Source organism: Trichechus manatus, unplaced genomic scaffold (genome assembly GCF_000243295.1).
Source record: "Trichechus manatus latirostris isolate Lorelei unplaced genomic scaffold, TriManLat1.0 scaffold00190, whole genome shotgun sequence".
Taxonomy (NCBI): domain Eukaryota; kingdom Metazoa; phylum Chordata; class Mammalia; order Sirenia; family Trichechidae; genus Trichechus; species Trichechus manatus.
Window position 1 is genome coordinate 3,916,489 of NW_004444126.1, and position 17,779 is coordinate 3,934,267.

The window sequence follows — 17,779 nt, forward strand, 5'->3', positions numbered from 1 at the left end:
TGTGAGACGCAGAGGCCATGAACAGTGGTGGGGTATCTTCATAATGTATGATGCTGGAGGGGTGTCTGCCACCCAATTCCTAACAGAAACTTGCCTGGAAGTAAGTAGAATCACGTGGAAGGAGATAACTTTTACCCGTTCTCTAGCCCAATGTTTCTCAAAGTGTGGCCCCCAGACCAGTAGCTTCAGCATCACCTGAGAACCTGCTAGAAATGCAGAACCTGCTGCATCATGGGTAACCCGCCGGAAACACGGAACTGGCTGCCTCATCCAAGAGCCGCCAGAAAAGCAGAACCTACTGGCTCAGAATCTCTGAGGCTAGATCCGGTCATCTGTATTCCAACAAGTCCTCCAGAGGATTCTGACATGCTCTGAAGTTTGAGAAGCACTGTTCTACGCCAGCATTTCTCACAGCGACACCCTGGGGTCCCCTGCATCAGGATCACTCAGGGCTTGTTAAAGAAGCAGTGGCGCCCCCCACCCCAGACCCCCTTCCAGGGTCTAATTTCAGGAGATGGGAGAGGGAAGCTACAGGGCTAACAGCTCCCCAGGTGATTCAGATGCTCTGTGTTATGGATTGAATTGTGTCCCCAGAAAATATGTTGTAAATCCTAACCTTTGTGGTGATTACAATCCCATTTGGAAATAGGTTTTCTTTGTTATATTAATGAGATAGTATTAGTGTAGGATGTGCCTTAAATCAATCTCTTCTGAGATAGAAAATGAGCAGATTAAGCAAGGAAGTAGAAATGGGGGGAGTTAGATGCCATGCCACATGGAGATCACCAAGGAACCAAGGAACAAAGACGTTCCTCCGGAACCGACAGAGACAGAAAGCCTTCCCCTAGAGCCGCCGGCCTGAATTCGGACTTCTAGCCTCCTAAACTGTGAGAAAATAAATTTCTGTTTGTTAAAGCCACTCACTTGTGCTATTTCTATTACAGCAGCACTAGATAACTAAGACACTCAAATTAGTGGTAGTTTTGGGGGGGAGAAGGAGTAAGAAACTTTTCTTCAAATAAAATCTTACGTGGGTCCCAGTATGTCACATTGCACCCAACCTGAGCTGCCAATGAGTGTAAAATGTACCGTTACAGTATGTTAAGATAAAGCTGTGCCAATTGTAAGTGCAAGATGCCACTGAGTGTTAAGATAGGTCTCAACTGGAGAGACGTAAAAAGGCAGGAAAAGACATGCATCTGAGAATCGACAAAATATAAAAGGAAAGAAAACAAGCGGAGGAGCTGCAGTTTAGGCTGGGGAGTTCTGGGGCCCCGTGACTGCCTCCTTGCCCCTTTGGCAGCTCTGAAGAAACTCGGGGCTTCAGAAAACACAACCAAAAATTAGTGCCGTCCGAGGAGGCAAGCCACCGAGTGGGAGAAAACATCTGTAGCACATGTATCAAGCACAGAACTCATATCCAGAGTAAATAAAGAGATGCTATAATAAATAGGAAAGCCTGGTGGTATAGTGGTTAAGAGCTACATCCGCTAACCAAAAGGTCGGCAGTTCGAATCCACCAGGCGCTTATTGGAATCTTTATGGGCAGTTCTATTCTGTCCTATAGGGTCACTACGAGTCGGTACTGACTCGATGGCACTTTTTTTTTTTTTTAAATAATAAATAAGGAAAAGAATAGAAAAATGGTCAAAACTTGAAAAGCACTTTACCAAAGAGGATAACCAAATAGCCAACATCATGTGAAAAGGTACAGATTAAAATCACAGTGCGATAGTACTACACACTGGCCAAAATAGCTAGATGAAAAAGACGGGTAATACCAAGTGCTGGTAAGGATGAGGAGCAACTGAACTCTCCACATCGTCATGGCTGTGGGAGCGGAAATTGATACAAACACTTTGGCAAGCTGGTATATCTACTAAAACTGAACATAGAAATAACTTAAGGCCCAGCAACTCCACTCCTTGGTATATTCCTAACAGAAATGTATAATACGTGCACCAAAAGACATGTGCAAGGATATTCATAGCAGGTTTATTCATAACAGTTCAAAAGAACTCAAATGTCTGTTTAGAGTAGGAAAAAAAAAAAAATTGCCGTCGAGTTCATTCCAACTCCAAGAGACTCTATAGGACAGACTAGAGCTGCCCCATAGGGTTTCCAAGGAGCAGCTGGTGAATTCAAACTGCTGACCTTTTGGATAGCAGCTGAATGCTCAACCACCGTGCCACCAGGGCTCTGTTTAGAGTAGAATGAATAAGTAAATAGTGCTCTATATACACAAACACTATACAGCAATGAGAAGGAATGATCCACAACTACCCACAACAACATGGATGAATCTCACAAACAGAATGTCAAATGAACCAAAGTTGATACATAGTTGATTGCACTTAAGTTCAAAAATAACAAAAACTAATCTATAGTGTTAGAAGTCAGCTTGGTGGTTACCCTTGGAGGGTAGTGACTGAGAAGGGGCATGAGGGGGACCTTTGGGGGCAGCTGGGAATATTCTGTGTCTCAATCTGGGTGCTGGTGGCCTGGGTGTGTTCACTTTGTGAAAATTCATTGAGCCATACACTTATGACTGTGCACTAGTTGTATGTTGGACTTTAATGAAAAGTTTAAAAAGGAGAAGGAGGAGGAGGGGAGGGAGGAATCAACCCTCAGTCATCTAAATGTGCTCCCTGGATGAAGCACTGCTTTGGACATTGACAATATGCCCTTGGCCTTGCAGTTCAAGATGATGCAACCCAAAGCACTCCTACAGAACTCCTCTTTTATTTCCTGTATGAATATCATTGAGGTCATACTTTTCCATATCCCTTATTGCCCCTTTTATGAGGATCTATGGGAGAAACTTCTTTATGATCTCAATACCCAAAAAAGTTATTCTTCTCTCAAGCAACAGGTGTGTTTTTTAACCTAAGCACAATGCATCTATGGAGAGTATCTTATTTTCTTCTTTGCCTTGGCTGCTAGGAAGCTCAATATAAAATTTTCAGCCTTTTAATGGTTATAGTCACCATTCAAAATCGTCTTGAGTGTCTATTCTGTGCCAGGGTTCAGGGCTATGTGATGGATGAAGCATCCTTTCCCTGGGGTTCTCACAGTCCAGCTGGGACACAGGCATGTACCAGGTCACTGGAATGCAGCAAGGGAAAAGGCCAGGGCCAGTGTTATCAGATAGTAGAAGCCTAACCCAACCTTAGAGGGTTAGGGAAGGCTTGTTGGGGGAAGTACTACTTAAATCGAGTGAAAGGGCATAAGGAGGCATTAACTAGGTGAAGATGGGTGGTGTTCCAAGCAGTGGGAATAGCACATGAAAAGTCTGTGAAGTGAGATGGAGTCTGAGGCCAAAGGTAAATTTCCATTTTCTAACTCCCTGGCTTTGTATACTCTGCAACTCTAATTTTCCTTTGCTCTGATTTTCTTAGCTTTTCTATTTTCTTTTTTGCAAGGCTCCATATATCTTTTTTTAAAAACCATGTGTGATACAAAGACCCTGGGCACAAAATTCAATAGGTGCCAACTCATATTTGCTTGGTTCAGGTCTCAGAATCTGGACTCCCTCCCTTCCTTCCCCAGGTGTCCCACACACTGCAGCTCTGCATGCAAAGCTCTGCATGTTTATCCCATCCCTCTCCCCAGTACTCCTCCAGCAGCTCATGCACTGCAAACTCCCACGACAGCTTGTGATCATTTACTGCATCAAACATCAGCTCAGCAGGAAGGAATTCCTATGGGGCAGCCACTCATATTCCGTTCCAGCCCCTAGCTCTGGCTTTTCACTTCTGCTGCTTTGCTGGTTGCTACTTCTGGCAAGAGAGGTCAGGCTGTTCGCTCTCTGGAGCCTTGAACGAGGGTTTGAGGCATGTGTGTGCGTCATTTCCTATCCCCTTTGTGGTCTTTGCCGTAAGAGAGGTTCAGGCTCATGGTGCAGCCTGTTAGCCTGGCTCTCCTAATCTTTCTGCAGTTGTGGCTGTTCCTGTAAGAAATCCGTTATGGATTGAATGGTGTCCCTCAAAAAGATATGTTGAAGTACTCACCCCTGTACCTGTGTATGGACCTTATTTGGGGAAATAGAGTCTTTCTTTGAAGATGTTATCAGTTAAATCATACCAGAGTAGGATGGGTCCTAGTCCTAATCCCTTCCGAGTGTCTTATAAAAGGGGAAAACAGACAGGGAAACAGAGTCACACACAGGGGAAGACACTATGTGAAGATGCCACAAATAATAGAATACCAAAATTTTAAATAAAGACAGGATCCTACCATGCAGAGTAAGAGTCTCACCTGCCTCACCCTAATCATGGCTCATGGACCCTGCATGTATTCAAAATTTTGGTATTTTGTTCATCATGGATTTTTTGCATTAATTTCCATTTTTTTAAATATTGCATTAAATATTGTTTATTTTGATTACTGAGTTTTTTGGTGGCCTCTTAAATTTTGCACCTCAGGAGACTGCCTCACTCACCTCACCCTAGTCTTGGCCCCGAAAGGCTAAATGGAACAGCAGACTTTCCTCAAATAGCCCCTCCTAGCCCTGGTGGTGCAGTGATTAAGCCCTTGGCTGCTAACCAAAAGATTGGCAGTTAGAATCCACCAGGCACTCCTTGGAAACCCTATGGGGCAGTTCTACTCTGTCCTATAGGGTCCCTATGAGTAGGAATATACTCAATGGCAACGGGTTTTGTTTTGGTTTTGGTCTAGTCACAGCTCCCTCACTAATCATGTACCACATTGCAATGTATGAATTTGTTTAGGAGTCTGTCTGTAATTTGCAGTGGCCCCCTTGAGGGCAGGGATTGTCTAGTTCATGTCCTCATCCCCAGCCTGTGAAGTCAATGCCCAGGTAAAGAAACAAAACATCACTAGTGCCATCATACACACCCCAACAGAACCTTCTCCAATCCCATATCACTTCCTATGCCCCAGAGGCAATCACTATTCAGAATGTGGTGTTTATTATTCCATAAATATTCTTACACCATAACTATATATGTATACGTCTCTAGGTGGCTCATTCAGCTTATGATTGGCTAGGAACCAAAAGGTTGGTGGCTCAAATCCACCTAGCAGTGCCATGGAAGAAAGGCCTGTTGGTCTACTTCTGTAAGATTAAAATCAGTTGCTATCAAGTAGATTTTGACTCAGGGTGATCCCATGTGTGTCAGAGAAGAACTGTGCTCCACTGGGTTTTCAATGGATGATTTTTTGAAAGTAGATCACCAGGCTTTTCTTCTGAGGTGCCTCTGGGTGGACTGGAACCTCCAACATTTCAGTTAGCATCTGAATGCGTTAACCATTTGTTAACCCAGGGACTCCTATAAGATTACAGCTATTGAAAACTCTACGGAGCACAGTTCTACTCTGACACACATGGGGTCACCATGAGTCAGAATCAACTAGATAGCAACGGGTTTATATATATATATATATATATATATATATATATATATATATATATATATATGGTCACTATGAGTCAGAATCAACTTGAGGGCAATGAGTTTGGTTTTTTTAGGTATATATATATATATATGTATAATCAATATATAATATTGTCCTGCAAATTTTAAAACAGTATGTATGATATCCTATTTAGGTATTCTTATGTAATTTAATCATTTACTTCAGCATTATATTTGTGAGGACCACTCACGTTGATACATGTATCTGTAGATTAGGGACTAGCAAACTTTTTCGGTAAAGGGCCAGATAGTATTTTAGGCTTTGGGGGCCATATGGCTTCTGTTGTAACTATTGGTGCCAGTGTAGCCCAAAGCAGCCATGGACTATACATAACTGAATGGGTGTGACTGTGTTCCAATAAAACTTTATTTACAAAAAAAGATGGTAAGCTGAATTTGGTCCACAAACCACAGTTTTCTCACCTCTTCATTCATTTTCACTTCTGGTAACTTAGATTTTAATAGAACAAAATGTGTTCATCTATTCTCCCATCAATAGACTCCCATTTGAGTGTTTATTCAACATGGCAAACACCGCTGCTGGGAATGTCTTGTCTTTTCATATACACATGGGAGAGACTCTCTAGCATATATACATAGAAGTGGAATTGCTAGGTCACAGGGTAGGGACAGCTTCAACTTTCATAGATAATGCCAAATTGCTCAGGAGTAATGAGATCAATTCACACCTCCACTGGCAGTGTATGAGAGTTCTTGCTGCTACACATCCTTGCCAACACTTGGCTACATCAGACTTTTCTTGATTCTGCCAATCTGACGTGTGAAATGGTACCTATTGTGGTGTTAATTTGCATTTCCTGATGGCTAGTTAGGTTAGTATCTTTTCATGAGTTTATTGGCCATTTGAATTCCTGAACACTTGAACTCTTGAAAAAGAGTCCCTCCCTTGGGAACTGCCTGTTCATATGTCTTGCACATTTTTTTCCTATATTGGATTGTTTGTCTTTTTCCAATTTATCTGAGGAAGTTCTTTACATATGCTGGATTCTCTTTGCCAGTTATATGTGTTGCAAATTTCTTCTCCAAGTATGGGGAGTGTCTTTACTTTATGCTGTGATAAACAGAAGTTTGTTACTTTAATACAGCCAAATTTTTCACTTTTTCCCCGGTGATTTGTGCTTTTGTAACTTATTTAAGAAATGCTTCCCTTTGTAACCAGATGACATAGGTTTGAATCTCAGCCAATATGCCAGGGCCTAAGTTTCCACCTCTGTAAAATGGGGACAATCTCAGCATAACAGCACATACCTCACAGGGGTATTTTGAGGATGCTTCTAAAGCACTTAGCACAGTGACAGGTGAATTGCCATTCTCCTCCTCCCAAGAGACACCACCCCTCACAGAGGCCCCAGGATACCTTGCTCTCTAATAGGTCTGCATTCTGCCGGAGTTCATTCCTCGACTTCTCTGATTTTTCAAGCTTCTGTCTCAGCGTTGTAAGCTCTTCCTACAAAAACAAACACTTAACAGAAACCATCCTGGGACCAAGGTGTAAGTTCCACTTGTATTAAGGGTGGTTGGAGAATGGGGGGAAGTTGAACACATATGAGGTATTAGAAGACATTTTTAAAAATTACTTCTAATTTTGTTAGGGGTAAAAATGGTACTTTTTCAAGTCCTTATCTGTTAGAGACATATCCTGAAGTATTTGCAGGTAAATGATACGATGTTCAGGATTTGCTTTAAAATACCCGAGGCAAAAAAAAAAAAAATGCAGAGAGGGACAGATGAAACAAGGATGGCAGAAAATTGATCATCACTGAAGCCAGATGATGAGTGTATAAAAGTTCATTGTAACTATTCTCTCTACTTTTATGTGCGTTTGTAAATTCCTTTAATAAAAAGTAGAAAAAAACTCAAGATGTTACTAGGAAAAATCCTGTGCAGGGGGGAGGGGGCAGATGAGAACCCTTTGTATCTGTACATACTGTATAATTTTTCCGTACACCTAAAATTCTTCTAAACAATAAAGCTTATTTTTTTTTAAAAAAGTAGCTTGAGAATGGAGTGGGTGATTCAGCCAGCACACCTGTGATGATGCCAAAATGCTAAGTCTATGAAGGATGTTTTTCCTTCATCATTTCCAACTACCAACGTCTCTACTCATGCAAGTCTGCTCTGTACCAGCCCAGTTGGGTATGAATGCAAACCCTCGGAATGAGACCATTACTTAGCCTGGGACTGGGCATGTCTCAGTGTCAATGGTGCACTCAGCACTTAGCTTCCCCAATTATCACTTTTCTGCCAGTGGCTCAACCCCATGCTTACGCCACCACCATTAGAAAGCAACCTACATGCCCATTCACAAAAGGCTGGTTGAATGCACTACAGAACATACAAAGGAGTACTATGCACCCATAAAAAGAGAACTAGGAAGAGCTCTATAAATGGATGCGTAATTTTCAGAATATATTTTAAGTGAAAAACGCAAACTGCAGGAAAATATATATAGTATGTTACCTTTTGTGTAAGAAAGGAACTAAGAATATACGTGTATGTATTTGCTCATTTTTGCAAAAAAGAAATACAGGAAGGAGGAACTATAGTGGTGCAGTGGTTAAGGACTTGGCTGCTAACCCAAAAGTTTGGCTGTTCAAACCCACCAGCCACTCTGCAGGAGGAAAGACCTGGTAATCTGCTCCCATAAAGATTATAGCCTAGGAAACTCTTTGGGGCAGTTCAACTCTGTCCCATAGGGTGCCTATGAGTCTGAATCGACTTGACAGCAGACACAACAATAACAAAATAAATAGTGGGTGGTAACAGAGTGGAAGGGACAGGAAAAGGAGTTTTCTCTGAGTACACCTTTTTACGTATTTTTATATTTTAGACTTTTGCCATGTACATATTTACATATTCAAAAGTTAAATGGAATCAAAGAGAATGAACAGCAAACTCTAAAATTGAATACAAATGGAACAAACTGTATATCAAGTGGATAATAGCAAGAAGAAAAGAGAAATAACTCAAGTCACTTTGAATACAGTACTTAGAATGTACACTGTTAGTGGGATCTATTCCAAAAACAAAAAGAAATCTTGATCTTCACTCAGAAAGTTTCTTGATGGTGGTGGTAATGGTGTAGTAATTCTGAAATTACTCGGTGTGTGCTGTAGGGCAGAGCCAATGAGTAAATATGCCAATGTCGTTGAGGAAGTAGGGTTCTTACATGGGAGACCCATCTACCCATTACCATCGAGTTGATTTTGACTCATAGCGACCCTATGTGACAGAGTAGAACTGCCCCAAAGGGTTTCCAAGGCTGTAATCTTTCCCGAACCAGACTGCCACATCCTTCTCCCACAGAGTGGCTGGTGGGTTTGAACTGCCAGTCTTTCCATTAGCAGCCGAGCCCTTAACCATTGCTCCACCAGGGGTCATCTTACATGGGAGAAAAACAAAAGAACAAAAAACCAAGCCCATTGCCTTCGAGTCAATTCTGACTCATAGCAACCCTACAGAAGGGAGGTACAAATGTGGAATGAGGGAAGGCAGGTATACATCTCCTAACTCTGTCCACTGAGAGAGCCATGGCCAGGAGCCTCATAGGTTCCTTATCTGAGGCGGGACCTAAAAAACGTAACGCTGGAGCCAACACATGCCAGACAGCATGTTAAAAGGATATGGGAGCCCACCTGAAGGGATTTCCTTTGGCCACATTTGGGATCATTTGAACATAAATAAAAACCAAAGACAGCAAAAACTATAACACTTTTTTTAAATCCCCAAATCCATACTGACACACAAAAAATAGGAAAGGAAAAAATGTTCTTACCAAAAGAGGGACAGCTAATAAATGTAGAAGAAATGACGGAGTTGGAAAAATCATTATTTTCTAACCACCTATGGATTGATCGGTTTATACAAGAATCATCAATGGATACTAAGGCGATTTGATGAAAGATTTGGGGGAAACAGGACATTAACTGTAGCAAAGAGTCAGCCCACAGATCACTTACTAATTAAGAAGGAAAAAACGGTACATTGACAACAGAGCGAGCTTAAACCCAGTGATCAAACTTAACATCGCCAATAACGGGACAAGCCGATATTGAGTGTCAAAGGTCAGCGATCACCATCCTCTAGATAATATTCTGGCCAAAATTGTTTAACCTGAATCCAATCATGAGGAAACAAACAGAAACAAATCCAGACTGTGGACAATTTCATAAGAAAACCAGCCTGAATTCCTTACTCCTTGAATAAATGTTAAAAAAGAAAAAAAAAAAGACTATTTTAGATTAAAGCAGACTAAAGATACTTGGCAACCAAATATGATACACAAATCTTGATTGGGTTCTAGAGTAAAAGAAAAATCTTTAAAGGACATTATTGCGACAAGTGGGGAACTTTTGAGTTGGACTCTGTATTAGATTATGTGATTGTATCTCTGTGAGCTTTTTTGGGTGTGGTGATGGCATCACATTCATGTAGGAGAATGTCCTTGTTTGGACACGCTGAAATTTTTAGGGAGTGAAGTGGCGAGATGTCTGCAACTTACATTCAAATGGTTCAGCAGTGGGACAACATGTACACATACATGTATGTGTATAGAGAGTTTGTGAGACAGTGCAAATATTGAAAATGTTAGTGATTGATGAATCTAGATGAAAGGCATAAACCAAAAAACCAAACCAATTGCTGTCTAGTCCACCTCTGACTCACGGCGACCCTGCGTGTGTCAGAGCAGAACTGTGCTCCATAGGGTTTTCAGTGCTTGTGATCTTTTGGAAGTAGATTGCCAAGACTTTCTTCCATGGTGCCTGTGGGTGGATTTGAACTTCCAACTTTTCAGTTAGTAGCTGAGCGCTTAACTGTTCATGCAACCCAAGAATTCCAGATGAAGGGCCTAGCAGTGTTCACTGTACTGTTTTTCTAACTTTTCTATAGGTATGCAATTTTTCAAGGAGCCCTGGTGGAGCAGTGGTTAAGTGCTGGGCTGCTAACTGAAAAGTCAGCAGTTAGAACTCATCAGTTGCGCTGAGAGAGAAAGATGTGGCAGTCTGCTTCTATAAGGGTAACAGCCTTAGAAACCCTATGGGGCAGTTCTACTCTGTCCTACAGGGTCTCTGTAAGTTGGAATCAACTCGACAGCAACGGGTCTAGTTTTGGGTTTTTATGCAATAGCTCTTTTAAGTGAGCGTAAGAAAATAAATCAAAGATCCCACCGTGAGTCTCTGTAGGATAAGCAATTAAAGTGCCCGTGAATCCCTGGGATAGTAATACATACCTAGCTGGGCATGGTATGGAGGATGGGCTGGTACTGACAGGGCGGAGGGATATCTGGAGGGGCCAGTGAGCGCTGCTGGGCTGAGCATTGCATTGCGGGATCAAGAATTTTCAGAGCAAGGGTGGGGGACTGGGTTCCGGGTGCAAACACTGAGGTGAGGGGGAGGGGAGTAGTCTCTCCCGGCACCCTGCCTGCCGCGTGGACAGACCTCCTTGGCTCGGAGCTGCTCCTCCCCGATGGTGGTACTCAGCAGGGGCCGGAGGGAACCATGCAGCCGCCACCATGGCCAGTCCCTGACGGCCAGGAACACGGCCACATTCTTCTGGATACACTGGGCAGCCAGGCGGTGAATCTGCAAAGAAAGGAGACAGAGACTTGAGAGGGTCTTTCCCCACCTAGGCGAAGGGGCAGGAAAAGAGAAGCAGAGAGGGGCAAAGGGGGTGGAGGCAATGGGTTTATAGAGTAGCGGGGCTGGATAACTTAAAAAAAAAAAAAAGCTTCTTTTTATGGAGTCCTTCTAATATGTCAGGCAATCAAAGTTAGGCATTTATGCCATAATTTAATCCTGCATGACTTAATGATGATTAATTATAATAAAAAGAGGAGAAAATACTCTTCAATAGGGTCACATCTTATGTGTAGATTAGGTTCGAAAGCCGGTGTGCAAATCAAAAACTATCCTTGAAAATACCAACAAGAAACAATATTCATGATTATGCTGTTAGCTTATATTTAAGGGACAGGTAGTTGTTTAAGTGTGTTTAAACACTAATTCGGTGTTACTCAAACTTGAAGTTTGAGAATCAGTATTATTATATGTTTATTATGCAATAATAAATATCAGTTTGAATAGATAGAACATTTTAAGATCTATCCTGAGGTACAACACTGTCAGCGATAGGATAATATCCATACGCCTCTTTAAAGACCTCTTTAAAGTGTTAAAAAAAAACAAAGATGTCACTCTGAGGACTAAGGTGTGCCTGATCCAAGACATGGTATTTTCAATCCTGGTGCAGTGGTTAAGAACTCAGCTGCTAACCAAAAGGTCGGCAGTTCGAGTGCACCAGAAATCCTATGGGGCAGTTCTACTCTGTCTTATAGGGGTGCTATGAGTCAGAATCGACTCAAAGGCAAGAGATTTGTTTTGTTTTGTTTTGTTTAGTCACATGCATGCGAAAGCTGGACAATGAATAAGGAAGACCAAAGAATTGATGCCTTTGAATTATTGGTGAAGAATATTGAATATACCATGGACTGCCAGAAAAAAACAAAAAAATCTTGGGAGAAGTACAGCCAGAATGCTCCTTAGAAGCAAGGATGGTGAGACTTTGTCTCATGTACTTTGGACATGTTATCAGGAGGGACCAGTCTCTAGAGAAGGACATCATGCTTGGTGTAGGGTCCGTGAAAAAGAGGAAGACCCTCAAAGGGGTGGATTGACACAGTGGCTGCAACAATGGGTTCAAACACAGCAACAATTGTGAGGATGGTGCAGGACTGGGCAATGTTTCATTCTGTTGTACATAGGGTTGCCAGAGTTGGAATTGACTCCACGGCACCCAAGAACAACAACAACAATATTTAAACAGATAATATTGAAGAATTCCAGTCTCTGGAGATTTCTGAAAAGTGGGGTCAGGGGTGGCTCAGGACTGCAGACTCTGAACTAGCCCTTTGGTCCCAAAGACTTCAGTGGCCATGACCTAACCCATGCCTTGTCTCCTGATGATTGTGATGTGCTCTCCTCCTCACAGCAGTGGTTCTCAGACTTTGTTGTGCCTCAGAATCTCCTGGCAGAGTGCTGGGCCCACCACCAGAGTTTCTCATTCATTAGGTCTGGGGTGGGGCTGAAAAATTTACATTTCTAACAAATGAACAAATGATGTAACTACCAGAAAAATGAGCAAATCAGTCTTAGAAGAAATACAACCAGAATGCTCCTTAGAAGCAAGGATGACGAAACTTGGGCTTGCTTACTTTGGACATGTCATCAAGAAGGACCACTTGCTAGAAAAGAACATCATGGTTGGTGAAGTAGAGGGTCAGAGAAAACAATGAGATGGATTGACATGAGAGCCAAAGCAATGGACTCAAACATAGCAACAATCATGAAGATGGCGCAGGACTGGGCAGTGTTTCATTCTGTTATCCAAAGGTTGCTATGAGTCAGAGCCAACTAACTGAACGGCACCTAACAACAACAAATTCTCAGGTGATGGTAATGCTGATGTTGCTGGTCTGGGGACCACACTTTAAGAACCTCTGTCCTAATTCATTCTCATCTTGGGTGGGAACCGTGCTTGCCTCTCATCCCCTTCACAATAGCCAACACTATACCACTTACATGGTGCGTCCTGTGTGCCAAGTATTGTTCTGAGCTACTTACACACTTTAACCCAGTCCTCACTATAGCCTTATGAAGGTAGGTACTATTATTATTTCCATTTTACAGATGGACACAGTGAGGTGCAGAGAGAAGAGGTAAAGTCACATGCCCAATGTCACACAGCTTCTCAACAGCAGAGCCCAGGCTCTTAACCTCTATTTCAGATCATCTCGAGGCATAAGCTAGTTGAGTGTAGTGGGCCAATGGGATCACCCATAATATTTCAATTATTGATATTTTCACCTCTTTCTGTTTTTGCCAAGTGCATATAATTGAATTCACATAAAGTGGAGGCATATATAATGAGACTCTACTCTAATGGTAGTAGAAATTAATAACACTACTACAAAGGTAATAACTAGGAGTGCTGGTGGCACAATGGTTAAGAGATTGGCTGCTAACTGAAAGATCAGTTGTTGGAACCCAGCCAGCAGCTCCGTGGGAGACAGACCTGGCAATCTGCTCCCATAAAGATCATAGCCTACAAAATCCTATGGGGCAGTTCTACTCTATGGGGTAGCTAGAGTATGGGGTTGCTGTGAGTTGAAATCAATTCAATGGCACCTAACAACAACAACAACAAGGTAGTCTAACTACTATTTATTGAGCAGTTACTTTGTGCCCAGTACTGTACTAAGTCCATGTTATCTCATATAACCTGTACCCAGCTACTAATTGGTGGAGGTGGGATTCGAACATAGGTCTTGTTTGTTTCTAGAACCCATGCTGTTTTCTCTCCATTGTGCAGGCTACAGAGAGGAATTGCAGTCTCTGGAGATTTCTGAAGTTTGGGGCCAGGGGTGGCTCAGGACTGCAGACTCTGAACTTGTCCTTTGGTCCGAAAGACCTCAGTGGCCATGACCTAACCCATGCCTTGTCAGCTGACCACGAAAGCCAAGTCTTCCAGAGATGGACAGTTTGAAATCATGAACCAACCCAGGAGAGCTTGGACAACCTCATAGATATCTAGATCATGGTGGATGTCCTTGGCAAATTGATGTCAGTGTCCTAGAAACCATCATGACATCTTGCAAATGGTCGGTTGGTCTGTCCACTCAAACAGGTCCTCGGACCAGCAGCACTGCATCATCTGGGAGCTGGTGAGAAATGCAGATACTCCTGCTCCACCCCAGACTCCCTGGATCAGAATCCACATTTTAACAATAGCCTACAGGGATTCACACACAAGGGCGACTGTGAGAAGCACGGGCTCACAGCCCCATGGGCCAGGAAGGACGATGCTTTTCTAGGACCTCACCCCTCTTCTGGGCTCCCCAGGCACGCTGGCCTCCATACCTTACGCTTTTTGAATTCCTGGCGAGACAGGAAGCCCTTGCAGGCCGCTTGGAAGAGCACGATGATCTGACACACCAGCTTCTCCCGTTGCTTCTCAAGCCTGGAGACCACGCCCGCCTTGAGGAAAACCTGGCAGGAGAGAAGGCTGCAGGTAACTCCTCCTCTAAAGCAGATTGTCTGGAGGGAAAGTGGCTGCAGCTCAGACCCTCCTTCCCTTGCATCTGCCCTCAATATTTGCTAGCAGCTGTCCTTTAATGGGTCCCTGGGTGGCACAAGCAGTTTGTCCTCAACTGCTAACCTAATATTGAATACACCATGGACTGCAGGAAGAATGAAGAAATCTGTCTCAAAAGAAGTACAGCCAGAATGCTCCTTAGAAATGACAATGGCAAGATTTTGTCTCACCTGCTTTGAACATGTTATCAGGAGGGACTAGTCCCTGGAGAAGGACATCATGCTTGGTAAAGTAGAGGGTCAGTGAAAAAGAGGAAGACCTTCAATGGGATGGATTGACAGTGGCTGCAACAGTGGGCTCAAGCATAACAGCGATGGTGGGGATGGTGCAGGACCGGGCCGTGTTTTGTTCTGTTGTACATAGGGTCGTTAAGAGTCAGAATCGAGTTGACGGCACCAAACAATAACAACAATTATGCCTCCTGCTTCCACGGAGGAGTGAGGGAATCTCTTGCCTACATCCTGGAGCGACCAGCCAGGATTGCTTAAAGGATTTTGAACAGTGTGGCTCAGGGTGGGAGTAAGCAAGGCTCCTGGTGCCTGGAGCCCTGCAGACACATTTCAGAGACACAGTGTAGCCCACCCCAAAATTCCACCCCTCCAGGAAAATTTAGAAAAATAAATGGTTGAGAGCAATGTGGTGGGTTATCAGGGAAACTCGAAGGTTTGAGGTGGGAGTGCAGCATTGTATTTGCATCCCAGCTCCACCTCTCTGTGCCTCAGTTTCCTCATCTGTAAAATGGGCTGCTGTATGAGATGATATAAGGCAAGTTACACAGTTAGGGGGGCAATGGGGTTCAGTGGTAGAATTCTCACCTTCCATGTGGGAAACCAGGGTTTGATTCCCAGCCTATGCACCTTATGTGCAGCCACTACCTGCTTGTTGGTGGAGGTTTGAGGGTTGCTATGATGCTGAACAGGTTTCAGTGGAGCTTCCAGACTAAGACAGGTTAGGAAGAAAGGCCTGGCGATTTGCTTCTGAAAATCAGCTGGTGAAAACCCTAGGGATCACAATGGTCCAATCCACAGCCCATCATGGGGATGACACGGGACCAGGTGGCGTTTCATTGCCTCGTGCGTGGGGTCACTGTGATTCGGGAGCCCGACTTGACAGCAGCTAACAACAACCACAGACAATCAGCGTAGGTGCTGGTCCTTAGTAAGTACTCTGAAATTGTTAGCTTTTATTATAAGCATTGATATTGTCGCTATTATAAAGAGCAATTTAAATATATTATTCCTTTTAATCCTCAGAACAAGCCTGGGGGGTAGAGCGGGCATCTAGCAGAAAACAGCTCGTGGAACACGGATTCCAGGCCGTGGCTCATCCATAATGGATGAAGGCCTGTGCAGCACTGTGATCAATGCCTCCTCAGCACCCCACAGGGCTGACCTCAAAGAGACTGCAGGGAAGAGAAATGAGGAGCCAGGACCCCAGGACTAACAGTCAGCCAAAAACTAAGGCAGAGCGTCCTGGAGGTGTAGGATAAAGGATTGTCTGAGAGGACCTGAAGCTTTTGGGCCAGGTCTGCTCCAGCCCAGATGGGAGGGGAGCTACAATTTGGTGTGGCCATTTTCTCACCTTTCCAGAGGCAAAGGAAAGATGCTCTAACGGTGGAATTAGAGGCAGAGTGATGGGGGAGTGATCACTTTTCAGATGCCCTTACTGCTTATTTCTAAGAACAGCTCTGTGTGTTTGTTTGCCAGATGTGGCTTATAACCCCAAAAGTGTTCTGTTTTGTTGAAGGCATTGGATACCAGTACTAGTTGCTGCCGAGTCAATTCCAACTCATGGCAACCCCATTAGGGGTTTGATGGCTGTGATCTTTCGGAAGCAGATCGGCAGGTCTTTCTTCCAAGAAGCCTCTGGGTAGGTTTGAACTGCCAACCTTTTGGTTAGCAGCTGAGCGCTTGAGTATTTGCATCACCCAGGGACTCTATGGAGGCACTGGATAGCGCTGTCTTTATCAGTGACATTATTAATAGTGCACAGTGACTGGCTGACGTTTACTGAGCCCTTACTGTGTTCTTGATCTGAACTAAACACCTGGTATGCAGGGTAAGCACTTGACCTACATCAGCCTGTGTGGTAGTGTTTATTATCCCCCATTTTATGGGGAGAGAAACTAAAGGTTAAAAAAGTCATCTGCCCAAGATCCTCTGCTAGCAAGTGCAAAGCCTGGATTGATTTCCTTCTATCTGACTATAGTGAACCGATTGGATGCTAACCGAAAAGGTGGCAGTTCGAACCCACCCAGAGTCTCTGTGATCTGCTTCTATAAAGATTACAGCCTAGAAAACCCAACGGGGTAGTTCTACCCTGTCATATAGGGTCGCCATGAGTCAGAATCAACTCGACAGCAACTAACAATGACAATTTGACTCCAGACAAGACTACAGTTATCACTGAACATAATTAACATTTGCACGGCATCTACAGTTTTCAAAGCCCTTTCTCCTGTATCTCATTTTAAAACTTGGAACAGCCTTTACAAGGAACCTGTTGGCTCAGAAAATAAAAAAACCAAACCCGTTGCTTTCAAGTCGATTTCAATTCATGGTGACCCCATGTATTACAAAGTCTTCGGAGGAGTGTAGCCAGAATGCTCCTTAGAAACAAGAATGGCGAGACTTCATATTACGTACTTTGGACATGTTAGCAGGAGTGACCAGTCCCTGGAGAAGGACATTATACTTGGTAAAGTAGAGGGTTAATGAAAAAGAGGAAGACCCTCAACGAGATAGATTGACACAGTGGCTGCAACAATGGGCTCAAACATAGCAACGATTGTGAGGATGGTGCAGGACCGGGCAGTGTTTCGTTCTGTTGTACATACAGTTGCTATGAGTCAGAACCTACTCGACAGCACCTAACAACAACAACAGCAATTTTTACAGAAGCAGATCACCAAGGCTTTCTTCTTTGATGTCACTGAGTGAGTTTGAACCACCAACATTTGAGGTTAGTAGCTGAGGGCAAACCGTTTGGGCTACCCAGGGACCCGATGGCTCAGGGAGGGTGTGTAATTTACTTACAGTAACACAGCGGTTGATTAACAAAGCTAACACTTGAACCCAGGACCTTGGGTTTATCTCCTGCATCCACTCCCTATGTCAACATGAGCAACCATTTCCTCATTCATTATGATAGAAACACCTGAAGCTTGAGGC

At 43.5% G+C, this 17,779-nt stretch overlaps 1 protein-coding gene across 2 annotated transcripts in view; it reads right to left on the reverse strand.

Moving 5' to 3' along the window:
- MYO18B (myosin XVIIIB) overlaps positions 1–17,779 on the reverse strand; it is a 310,234-nt gene that overhangs the window by 165,386 nt on the left and 127,069 nt on the right. For both annotated transcript variants that reach the window (XM_004387626.1, XM_023741793.1), the window contains 3 exons: positions 14,375–14,503; positions 10,898–11,041; positions 6,817–6,906 (listed from right to left, as the gene is read on the reverse strand). In XM_004387626.1, the coding sequence (XP_004387683.1) occupies positions 6,817–6,906; positions 10,898–11,041; positions 14,375–14,503 (363 nt within the window). The remainder of the gene's footprint in view (positions 1–6,816; positions 6,907–10,897; positions 11,042–14,374; positions 14,504–17,779) is intronic.